Below are 12,985 nucleotides of genomic sequence, written 5' to 3' on the forward strand. Positions count from 1 at the left end.
CAACTGCACCCAGGGTCTTCACAAAGTGCCTGGCACCAGTAATTGCATACTGCAGACAGAGAGGAATACAAATATATCCTTACTTGGACGACTGCCTCATTCAAGCAGAGAACAAGGACATTCTACTACAGCATCTGGCGTTTGTAAAGAGATTACTACCATGCCTAGTGTACACAGTCAACGAACAGAAATCAAAACTAGTACCCTCATAAGAGATAATATTCCTGGGTGCAAGCTTAAATACAACTGCCCAGATGGCTTATCTCACGCCAGAAAAACAAAGGCAACTGACTACCTATTTCAAACTGTTGGCAACAAAGGCCCAGTTATCTGCAAGAAAAATTCTGCAGGCTTTGGGCTTCATGGCTTCCTGCATTCTGCTAATTCCATATGCAAGACTGCATATGAGGAAACTTCAATGGTACCTAAAAAGTGTTTGGACTCAACATTGCCACAGCCTGGAAACAATATTCCCTGCCTGCAACAGGAGTTTCGATGGTGGGCGAAGGCCTGTCATCAGAACAAGGGACAGCCATTCACTCTACCCCCAGCCACACAGACTTTAACAACGGATGCATCGGATTATGCCTGGGGAGCCCACATGGCAGGAAGATGTATTCAAGGCACATGGTCCGCAAACCAAATGCATCTACATATCAATCAAAAAGAGATGCTAGCTGTTGAAAATGCCCTGACAGCCTTCAAGAACCTACTTCATCCGGGACAACTACTGATAAAGACAGACAATACCATGATCATGTGGTATATAAACAAGCAGGGAGGCACTCATTCTTACCCCCTTTGCAGACGAGCCATGACTTTGTGGGACACAGCATTGACTTACCAAGTACGTCTGCAGGCACAATTCCTGCCAGGAAAGATAAATACTCTGGCAGACGAACTAAGCAGAAACCACATGGATCCCCACAAGTGGAAATTGGATCCACAAGTCTTCAGCATGGTAACAAGGAAATGGGGATGCCCGGACATAGATCTATTTGCCTCACCTCACAACTGCCAACTGAAGAGATTCTGCACAAGGACTTATCACAGACAAGCATGGAAAGTGGATGCCCTATCTTTCAGCTGGAAAAACGTAACAGTATATGCCTTTCCTCCTCTGCCTCTCCTCCCCAAGGTACTCCTAAAGGTCAGACAGGAGAAGCCAGAAATGATACTGATTGCCCCAGACTGGCCACACCAGTACTGGTATCCAATCCTAAGGAACTTGTCTCATTGCCCAGCCTGGACCTTACCTCAAGTGCCTCATCTACTATCCCAGCACAAAAATCAGATCCTGCACAGCCAACTCAAGACCTTAAATCTGGCAGCATGGCGTTTAATGTAGTCATACAAAACACACCTCTCACTAAAGCGGTGATGGATGTCATTTTGGAGGCCAGGAGGCCTAGTACTAGAAAATCCTATGCTGGAAAATGGAAGACATTCTGTGCTTGGAACCAGGCACAAGGAATTGACACAGCTGTACAAAATATTCCTCAGATTTTGCAATACTTGACTGAGATGCTGGACAAAGGCCTATCCTTTTCATCTTTAAAAATTCATGCCTCTGCCATTTCGGCTCATTGCAATACAGAGCCACCAATCTTTTCTCATCCTTTATTAAGGCAGTACCTCAGAGGGGCCAAAAATGTAAGGCCTCCAAGGAGATCACCAATACCTGCATGGTACCTCAATTATATTGGAAAAACTCACCCTGCCTCCTTTTGAGCCAGCCGCTACAGTTGATATAAAGTTTTTATCTTGGAAAACAGCTCTGCTCCTAGCAGTAACTTCTGCAAGACGAGTCTCAGAGCTACAGGCACTCATGGCTGTGGAATCTTTTCTCATTTTTTTATCCAGACAGGCTTTCTCTGAGGACAAACCCGGCATTTATGCCTAAGGTAGTGTCCACTGTGGCCCTAACCAAACTATTCATCTGCCTACCTTTTATCCAAACCCACAGAATAAGGGGGAGAGAATTCTGCATTCTTTGGACATACACAGACAGCTACGCTTCTATTTGAACAGAACCAAAGCTTTCAGAAAGACAGAGCAATTACTAGTGGCATATGCTGCAGGATCACAAGGAAAGGCCATCTCAAAGCAGACTATTTCAAAGTGGATAGGCCACTGCATTCATTTCTGCTATTCACAACATGGCAAGCCAGTACCTAAGGGCATTAGGCCACATTTAACCAGAGCAGCAGCCACTTCAGCAGCCTTCCTCAGGGGAGTACCAACCAAAGACATTTTAGAGGCTGCTACTTGGAGTTCAGTGCACACCTTCACAAAGCACTATCACTTACCACTCTACTCTAAATCCAGGGCAGGCTTTGCCACTGCAGTTCTGCAGGGCCTAATAGCCGCTCCTAATGCTATTTAGCTCCAGCCTCCCAACCTTAGCTTTGGGATTCAACCCAATTGTAATGACTGCAACAGTGAAACACGAAGAACATAGTTCAATTTCAAATTTTCAAATTCCCTGAGCCTTTTCTTGGAATCTGAATAATCCTGGCCTTCCCAGTGGAAGTGTTCCCTTAAGGTATGCAAAGTTTCCCCAAATGAGAAATCCTCAGGGGGGGGGGATACAGAAGGAATAGACTCCTCTGCATCAGAGTCTTCAAAAGGGGAGTAAGCCTGTTCCTGATCATCAGAGTGTTCTGAAATAATGGATCCCTGATCAGAGGAGGGGGAATCTTCCTCCACTCTGGGCCTTTTGTCCGGAGGTGGCTGAGAACCTCTGATTAGAGTAATTAAATCCTCAGCCATTTTAAGCATCTGTCTCTTAGGCATGGGGCCTGGAGATGGGCCCTGTGTAACTGGTCTCTTAGGGTGCATGGTTGCTTTAGACTTGGTGAAAGCCTTGATGGAGAAAGAAGAGGAAGGTCTGAAGACACCTTGAGTGGAGGTGGACCTGCCCACATTCTGTGTTTCAACGCCAAGAGTGGCTTCGGTATCTGTAGTCGGGGTGTGGGCCGAGGAGCCTGCGACCTCGGGTACAGGAGACACCGCCAAAGATGTGTTGTCGGTAGTCAGGGGCTGCATAGGCGCCTCACTGAGAACCGGACCATGTGTAGTCGGCTTTGGCGTGGTGTCGGTAGAGGCCACGGACCTCGAGTGTCGGTCCTTGTCTTTGCGGTTTTTTAGACAAAACCGGTGTCGGAGTATCAGACGACATGGTATAGTTAAATGCTTTCCCAAAAAAATGCTGGGCGAACTCCGCCCAACGCTTAATAGTGCGTTTGTTGAATGTAGCACAACAGTGACAGACCGAGACGTCGTGGTCTGGGCCTAAACAAGGTATACAGAGGGAATGGAAATCCTTATGCGGTATTTGCTTCCCACAAGAAATACAATTATTAACTTTGTCTGACATCGGTCTGAGGCAAGAAAAGTTTCAACGGGTACTTAGCTTTTAAGAAGACTTTGGTTTTCCAAATTTTTCGTAATCTCAGGAGCTGGCCGACCGGCACTTGCGAACTGCTTCTGCTTCGGGCACCGCGCGGCAAGAAAGACTGAAGAACATGGCGTCGGCTGGTTCTTTTATACCCCTGTCGCACTGACGTCAGGGAAGAAGCGACGACAACCGACGCCGGACCTAGACTTTGGAATTCGGCCGACCGAGGACCCGCCTGACGGCAGGAGAACCCATCTGTTATGACTGCAGCTGTATTAGCACTCGAACATCTACATTTATGGTAGGTACAAAACTGTACTTTGTGTACACTTACCATAAATGTAGATGTTCGAGTGTATTCACTGTTGCAGTCCAGGTTACCCACCCGCCATCCCCCATTTCTTTGCTGGAACTTATCTGTACTTCTCTATTCTATACAACCTATGTGGTGTATTTGCTTGTAGATGAAGGCAAAATATATACTTTGCTGCATGCATGTTTTATTGACATATTTTTAGCCTACCCTTTTGGGTGCACCTGACACCAGGGGCAAGAAAAACTGAAGAAAATGGCGTCGGCTGCACCTTTTTATACCCCTGGCGCACTGACTTCAGGGAAGAGGTGACAGCAACCGACGCCAGACCTAGACATTGGAATTCAGAATGACTGAGGGTAGCCTGCCAGCAGGATAACCCAATTATAATGACTGCAACAGTGAATACACTCGAACATCTACATTTATGGTAAGTGTACACAACTGTACTTTCTCTGCACTGCCCTTTGGCTTGTCTACTGTGCCCAGGGTATTCACAAAGTGCCTGGCTCCAGTAATTGCATTTTGCAGGCAAAGAAATATTCAAATATATCCATACCTGGACGATTGTATTCAGGCAGAAAACCAGGCCATACTTATAAAACATCTGGCATTTGTAAAAAGGGTTCTAACTTGTCTAGGGTACACCATAAATGAAAAGAAATCACAACTGGTACCCTCTCAACAAATTACATTCCTGGGTGCAAGCTTGAATACAGCTGCCCGCTGGCTTTCCTCATGCCAGAAAAGCAAATTCATTTGGTGACTTACTGCAAACAGGTGGCCACAAAAACCCTGCTATCTGCAAGACAAATTCTGCAAGCCTTGGGGTTCATGGCCTCCTGCATTCTTCTAATTCCATATGCAAGGCTGCATATGAGGAAACTTCAGTGGTACTTAAAAAGTTTATGGAGTCAACATTGTCACAGCCTGGAAATAGTGATTCTTATCATACCTTGCTTACGCCTAGAGTTCCTGTGGTGGGCAGATGCCTGCCACCAAAACAAGGGACTGCCATTCACACCAACCCCTGCTGCCCAAACCCTAACTACAGACTCATCAGACTATGCATGGGGGGCTCATCTGGCAGGGAAGTGCATTCAGGGCAAATGGAGCCCAAATCAAATGCACCTACATATCAATCAAAAAGAAATGCTAGCTGTACAGAATGCTCTGACAGCCTTCAAGGACTATCTTCATCCAGGACAACTAATGGTAAAGATGGACAACACCACAATTATGTGGTATATAAACAAGTAGGGGCTACACATTCCTACCCCCTCTGCAGACTAGCCATGACATTATGGAACACGGCCTTGAGCTACCAAGTATTACAAGCTCAATTCCTGCCAGGAAAGCTGAATATTCTGGCAGACGAACTAAGCAGAAATCTTGTGGACCCACATGAATGGAAACTGGAAACACGGATTTTCAACATGTTAACAAGCAAATGAGGAAGGCCAGACATAGATCTTTTTGCCTCCCCACAGAACTACCATTTGGACAAGTTTTGCACAAGAACTTGTAACAAAAAAGCCTGGAAAGTGGATGCTCTGTCCTTCAGCTGGCAAAACCTTTCCGTCTACACCTTTCCCCCTCTGCTTCTGCTCTCCAAAGTTCTCCTAAAAGTTGTTGTTGTTGTGTCTTTCGGCTTATCCCGGTTAGGGGTCGCCACAGTGGAAGTCTGGTCCGCTAATGTTCGGTAGTGATTTTTACGTGCCGAAGTACCAGCCCTGACACACAACCTTCAACGAAGGCATGCCCATTCACGCATGCCTCCACACAGAAGACGCTCTAGCTGAGAATCGAACGTGACAACGTCTTGCTGTGAGGCGAAATTTAAACAGGAAAAAGCAAAAATGATTTTGATTGCTCCAGACTGGCCATGCCAACACTGGTACCCACTCCTGCACAGTGTGTCACAAATATCCCCATGGCACCTGCCTCAGACACCTTCCTTACTGTCTCAGCAGGAGAACCAGATTCTGCACCCTCAGTTCCCTACTTTGAACCTTTCAGCTTGGCTAATCACTTAAATTCACCCTTAGCATCCCTCAGCAAACCTGTGATGGATATCATCTTGGAGGCGAGAAGACCTAGTACTAGAAAATCTTTTATGCTGACAAATGGAAAAGATTATGTGCTTGGAATCATTCTCAAGGAATGAGCACAGCAGTGCCCAATTTACCTCATATTTTACAGCATCTAACTGAGATGCTTCACAAGGGCCTGTCTTTTTCCTCCATTAAAATCCATGCCTCAGCCATTTCAGCTCATTATAACACAGAACCTCCCCTCTTCTCTCATCCTCTGCTCAAGCAGTACCTTAGAGGGGCCAAGAACCTGAAACCTGCCAGGAGAGCTCCAACCCCTGCCTGGGACCTTAACTTTGTACTGGAGAAACTCACTCTGTCTCCTTTTGAGCCAGCTGCTACTGCAGACTTAAAATTTCTTTCTTGGAAAACAGCCTTCCTTCTGGCAATCACTTTAGCTAGAAGAATGTCTGAGTTACAATCCTTTATGGCAATGGAGCCTTTCATCATTTTTCATGTGGACAGAGTGTCACTTAGGACCAATCCATCCTTCATGCCCAAGGTGGTATCCAGTGTGGCTCTTAATCAGTCCATTCATTTGCTAACTTTCTTTCCCAATCCACAGAACAAAGGGGAACAGATTCTGCATTCATTGGATGTGCACAGACAACTGAGATTCTACTTGGACAGGACTAAATCTCAAAGAAAACCTGAACAGCTGCTGGTAGCATTTGCTGCAGGGGCAGAGGGAAAGGCCATTTCAAAACAAACCATTTCTAAATGGATAAGTCATTGCATTCATTTCTGCTATAAGTATCATGGAAAGCCTATCCCCCAGGGGATCAGATCTCATTCCACCAGGGCTGCATCTACTTCTACAGCCTTTCTCAGAGGTGTTCCTACTATGGATGTTCTAGAAGCTGCTACCTGGAGTTCAATTCATACTTTCACCAAGCATTATCATTTTCCAATTTTCTCTAAATCCAGAGCTGGCTTTGCCACTGCTGTCTTGCAGGGCCTTATAGCTGGTCCTAGTGTTGTATAAATCCATCCTCCCAACCATGGCTTTGGGAATCTACCCAAATGTAATGACTGCAACAGTGAAACACGAAGAGCATAGTACAGTTGTGTACACTTACCATAAATGTAGATGTTTGAGTGTATTCACTGTTGCAGTCCTGGTTACCCTCCCTCCAGCCCCCTGTTTTTTTTCTGACTGTACCTCTACTTTCTGTTCCTATGCTTAAAAACCTTTTTGGTGTATTTGCTTTTGTGTGGAAATATATTGCTGTAATTTAACATTATAGTTTGCTCCCCATTCGGGGGGCACCTGACATCTGGGGCAAGAAAAACTGAGGTAATGACATCGGCTGCATGTTTTATACCCCTGATGACCTGACGTCATGGAAGAAGGGACAGCAACCGACGCAGGACCCAAGACTTTGTTAATCAGGCCGACTGAGGTAATGTAATGACTGCAACAGTGAATAAACTCGAACATCTACATTTATGTTAAGTGTACACAACTGTACTTTCCTCAGCCAGGCCACTGTTCTTTTCACCTTTTTCCTTAACCCCGGACAGCCTGTTCTTTGGTGATATATTTCAGTACTGCAGCAGTGATCAGTATCTCATCTACTGTTATAGTTAGTTCTTACACAGCTATATGCATCATTGTGGTTAAACTTGGTAAAGATTGTAGGAATTCATTGTTTTTTTTAATTAAGTAAACCTGTCATTTTTTCTGAAGGTCATTTTGTAGCTGCAGTGGGAGAACCAGTCTGTTCACTTCACTGTTTTTTTTTTTTCCCTGAAGCTTAGACTAGGAGAGAGCGCATTCTCCACACCCACGTTGTTCACTGTCATCATCATTTCTAGTTGGACATTATTCGGGATTAGCAAGACAGACCAGTTCATCTAATTTGTCCCTGGTAGAGAGTTTCCCGATGTATCAGTAGACTCTGTTAATGTGACTTGCCCACCATGTCATTGTGTTTTGTCCTCTGCAGGTCGAAGACTTTTAGCAACTGCATGCTTTCAGAGGAATGGATTTCACTGCTGCATACTTTTGGAATGTACTTTTGGGTGATAATCGTGTGGCAGGGCTACTTAGTCGTATTTGCATACCATTGTGAACCAAAGCAAACAAATCTCTTTTCTCAAAGCACAGTTTTGTTTTTAGGTAGACCAGTTCTACAAGGCATTTTTTTCCAGTAGAGCACTTCATTTTCTGTCTGGTTGTAATTTCCCCTCCCTCTTTCTTCTTTGGTATTACTGCAAAGGATTCCTCTCATCTGTTTAACCCCTCTGCACATTGTCCCTTAAAGCAAGTTAAAACGTAACTTCATTACTCACCATAGCTGAGAGCTTAATGTGAGGACCCTATGCAGTATGGCTAATTTCCCATGCTTCTTTGTGTTTTGTATTGATAGCTAGAACTGCAGTTCATACTGTAATGGAGTTTGGTTGACACATTTCAAATTTAGAATTTTCCAGTTGTTTATCGTTTAGTATTCTTTTGTCTTACAGGGGTGCATAACTGGAACAGGAGTAGAAAACTAGACTTTTTAGAACACATGTCCCTTTAGAAGCATGCACCATGTAAGTAACCCATGAGCAAGAATATCAGGGTGTACCGAAAGAGACATGTTCTTGTGAATATGGGGCTATATTTTGGAGAGCCATACAGGAGGCTGTAGTAAGGTAGAACTGTTTGATCTGCCGTCATAGAGGATTTCCTTGTTAGCACTGTCTGCATAATTTTATGCTTATGTGCAGGGAATCTGGGAGAAATTTCTTCACCATATGGCTCTTCACAGGCTTTATTTTTATAAGAGTAGTAGTTTTTTAAAGCTGTCCTCACTGTTTTATGTTCCTCATAGAAGGGGCATTGCTAAAAATGTCAAAATATGACCCCCATCATCTGATAAATAAATACATTCTTTTTATGATCAGAAATGTGGGGATCTTTGTTAGTTTGCAGTACTGTGGCTGCATCTGTTTGTTACTTCTGCAGTTTTCTTTGGAAGATGTATGTGCAATTTTGACCTGGACATCACTGCATGCACACCACAATTACATAAGGCATCATGAGCAAGCAGGAGCCCTCTTTTCCTTTTTTGTTTAGTGCTGTGTTTCTTGTTTCCACATGGAGTTGAGTTTTCACTGCTGGTGACCCTGTCAGGTACTGGCAGATGTACTGAAAGAGCCATTTCATAGGAAGGCAGAATAATATAATGCACTCTTCACCACTGTATTGGATCTTGAAGAGTTCTTTTTTTTCAACATGTAATTTTGCTTCCCAGTCTCTTTCCTGTTACACTTCTTGGAACTTTTACCTTGAGTATATGCCATTATTAAATAATCTCTTACAGGCTTTGCTGATACACCCAAAGGGAGATGTAGGTATGCTAGGACCCATGGCATTTTGTGTCTCTCATATTCACAGTGAACTTTAAGTGATGTTAGTAGGAGCAGTACTAGAGGAAAGACTGTTAAAAATGGCTGACTGACAACTGGCAGCCAGTCATGGATTTATGGCATGCATTTTGACCACTCATTACAAATAACTGCTGTTCAGTTGTGAAAGTATGTTAGAGCTGTCCTTCAAAAACTAGACTTTCATTTAAAAATGCAGATCATATAGCTACATTTGCTATAATCTGTGCAGCTTGACATTACCTTATCAGCTGCTTCATCAATATTTCTTCCAGCAGTTTTTCTTCTGAAAACCTTTTAGAAAGATGCTGTTTATGGAAAGAAGTAAATATAGGTTGACTTATATTGCTTATAATCATATTGCAAAATGATAGCATGTCTGAGGAAAATAAAAATATTTTTCAGATGGTGTTGTTATGTGATGCTCCATGCGGATCAGGATGGTGAGAAGCTCCAGGCATTACTTCGTCTTTTAACAGAACTGCTGCAACGAGTACGAGTTGTTGAGGCTCTTAGCACAGTGCCTCAGATGTATTGTTTAGCTGTTGTTGAAGTTGTAAGACGGAAGATGTTCATCAAACACTACAGAAAGGTAAGTATTTTTTCTGCTTCATAGTTTCCTTATAAAACAAGTAACCTATGGTGCCTGTGTTTGGAGAGTAGCACCTTGTTTGCAAACTAGTGTTTTTGGAGCATATATTTTTTATTACTTTTATTGCTGTTATGGTCATAGTTAAACAAGAAACATGCTGCCCTGCCTACCTTGGGTAGAATATTGCATACTCTCTGGTGCCAGTCTTGCTGTATGGCCAGATACCAGTCCATTAAATAATACTAGTATTTGAAGTCATAAGTAACTATAATGGAGGACTACTGCAACAGGCGGCATGGGTGTAGAGGATGCATGTATGTATTGGGATGACTGACTTTGTATAGTCCTAGCCATATATTTTTGCGGACCTTTCAGAAAAGGGAGTTCATTCTTTTGAAGAGCATCTGAAAAATGTTTCACAAGTCTGATTGTTCGTATTTAGTCGTTAATGGTGGCAAGCTTTCTGTAGTAACTCTTTGGATTTATATTGATGGCTGCCTCTCCAGTTCTCTTTTCCAGCCAGTTTATATGAATATGTAAATAATCCTTCAGAGTTTGTTGAAACTGCTGAAATGCTACACCAAAACATTTTGAATTCAGTCTTGTTTATGAAAACTTTGGTAGCAGTAAGGATTTTGTTTGTCTTCAGAATTAATTATTCTTATTCTTTGTCTTTCTAGTAGGAGAAGTTCTATTGCAGTGTCATTGTTAGGAATCCACAATGCTTGTAGCAGCAGTATCGCTCCCTATAATTTTGTCTAGAGCCTGCTTCATTACATTTGATTTTCTTGGTAAACTACGTTTTCTAATAAGCAGTCTAGGCCATTCCAATTTCAGAACCTATGAAAGGAGAACTTTGTGTCCGTTAGGAAGTGATTTCATTTACAGAAATAAATGAAGTTTTCAGAATTCTAACCGATTGCAAAACTGTCACATTTATGTTTACATATTGCAGGGTCTGGAACCTTCAGAGACTTATTACCCTTTCCATTGCCTTGTTTCACTTCCAGGTGCTGCCATATGCTAACATGTTTGAAACAGTTGTATATGCGTTGTGACATATGATGGCTTAAGTTGTGCCACCCCCCCACCCCCCCGGTGAAATATTGAGCCGTATGTTTATAAAAATCTTTGTAGAGTTTTTATCAAGCCACAGCCCAGATTTTCTGTCCTAGTGACATCAGGGTAGTGTTATCATGGAGATATTTTTATAGACTTTAATGGACATGACCCTTTAATATGCAGGGGTACATTAAAGTCTGTGGACATATCTCCACACTATTCTTACCCTGATGCTACTGGTGATAAGTCAGTTGTTGGTGAGCCAGGGAAGATATAGTTTTACATAAATTTTAAAAAGATGTCTCTCTAGGTGCTATATGGGTAGGCATCTTATGGTTCTTATCGATTGCCTAGTAATGCTCCTGTGAATTGGAACGAGTGATGGGGGAAATGCACCACAGCAGTGCAGGCACTGAATTCCACAATGCAAGAGGTTGGTCAAAATACTTTAAGGGAAGAGAATTTTGATGACGTGCTCTTCTTCAAAATTGGTATAAATTTTCTCTTGCACACTCCTGTATACAGCACCCAGAGTGCAGAAGATGTAGTTTAAGAACTAGAATAAGGTGTTCATGTCATCATTTTGCATTCTTTAACAGTCTTGGTGAAAGACTAGTTCAGTCCCTTAAATTGTTTTTTTATTTGCCTGTACAAGCTGCTTTCTTGAGATAGCATTTGTTTGCTTTAAAATGTTAGTTTGCTTCAGATGTGATGTAAATGTTCATTTTTTTCCTAGCTATTTGTAGGTTATAGAATTTTTTTCTTTATGAGTTGTCTCTTTAGATCTAGTATTTTATTTATTTTTTGGAATTTGTGTAGAAGGGTCCTTAAAAAGATTTTCCAACTCAGCTGAACTTATAAATAATGCTGTTTCTGGTCTGTATACCTAAAGGGTATCATGAAGTGAAAGTTGATATGCTGATGAACAGTGTAGCTGTTAACAGAAACTCTAATAGCAGCTTATTAGAGACAGTGGTATATATTTCAATTTCTGTGTGTTATTGGTAGTCTATAGAAACAAAATGTTAAAACACTGGCAACATAAGAAATTGGAGATGTTGGGTTCCTTAACTTGTACTGAGCAAAGAGCTTGCAGAAAATTCTCTTTAGATTTGTGTAGGTTAGCTTCAAATTTAACTGTATTAGTACTCAAATTATTTTGGTTTACTACAGAGAATTAAACTTCTGAGTTTGTCATTCTAGTGCTGTCTTTCTGCTACCCTAAGACATAATGAACACAAAACCAGCCTAGCAAATGTCCCTCATTAACCATCCTCCCATACTGGTGTACCCCCCCCCCCAAAACAGGGATTTATGTTTTAAAGACCTGTACCTGACGAGCACATTAAATGCATGCAACATCTTAAGTAATAAAAAAAAAACGCAAGTCATTGTAGATAAGTAAGCCAGTTGTACAATTTTAAAGTGAGACTGAGAAGACATCTCTAAAATTAAAGAATCTATAATTGATGTTCATCGTGCATACAGCTGCAGTCATAACAGATGGGTTCTCCTGCCGTCAGGCAGGTCCTCGGTCGGCCGAATTCCAAAGTCTAGGTCCGGCGTCGGTTGTCGTCGCTTCTTCCCTGACGTCAGTGCGATAGGGGTATAAAAGAACCAGCCGACGCCATTTTCTTCAGTCTTTCTTGCCGCGCGGTGCCCGAAGCAGAAGCAGTTCGCAAGTGCCTGTCGGCCAGCTCCTGAAATTACGAAAATTTTGCAACCGAAGTCTTCTTGAAAGTTAAGCACCCCATTGGGGAAACTTTTCTTGCCTCAGACCGATGTCAGACAAAGTTAATAATTGTATTTCATGTGGGAAGCAAATACCGCATAAGGATTTCCATTCCCACTGTATTCCTTGTTTAGGCCCAGACCACGACGTCTCGGTCTGTCGCTTTTGTGCTACATTCAACAAACGCACCATTACGCGTCAGGCGGAGTTCGCCCAGCATTATTTTGGCAAAAAATTTAACTATATTATGTCGTCGGATACTCCGACTCCAGTTTTGTCTAAAAAGTGCAAAGATAAGGACCGACACACGAGGTCCGCGGCCTCTACTGACACCACGCCAAAGCCGATTACATGTGGTCCGGTTCTCAGCGAGGCGCCTACACAGCCCCTGACTACCGACGACACTTCTTTGGCG

General features: G+C 42.8%; 1 protein-coding gene across 1 annotated transcript in view; it reads left to right on the forward strand.

The window, feature by feature from the left end:
* The window catches only part of RB1CC1 (RB1 inducible coiled-coil 1), a gene marked incomplete in the record, with an annotated part of 2,392,675 nt that overhangs the window by 1,164,699 nt on the left and 1,214,991 nt on the right, over nucleotides 1-12,985 (forward strand). The window contains 1 exon segment of the mRNA XM_044061705.1: nucleotides 9,590-9,776. Within this exon segment, the coding sequence (XP_043917640.1) occupies nucleotides 9,590-9,776 (187 nt within the window).

The sequence above is a fragment of the Protopterus annectens genome, chromosome 2.part0, assembly GCF_019279795.1.
Source record: "Protopterus annectens isolate FY-2018-M chromosome 2.part0, PAN1.0, whole genome shotgun sequence".
In the NCBI taxonomy this organism is placed as follows: domain Eukaryota; kingdom Metazoa; phylum Chordata; order Ceratodontiformes; family Protopteridae; genus Protopterus; species Protopterus annectens.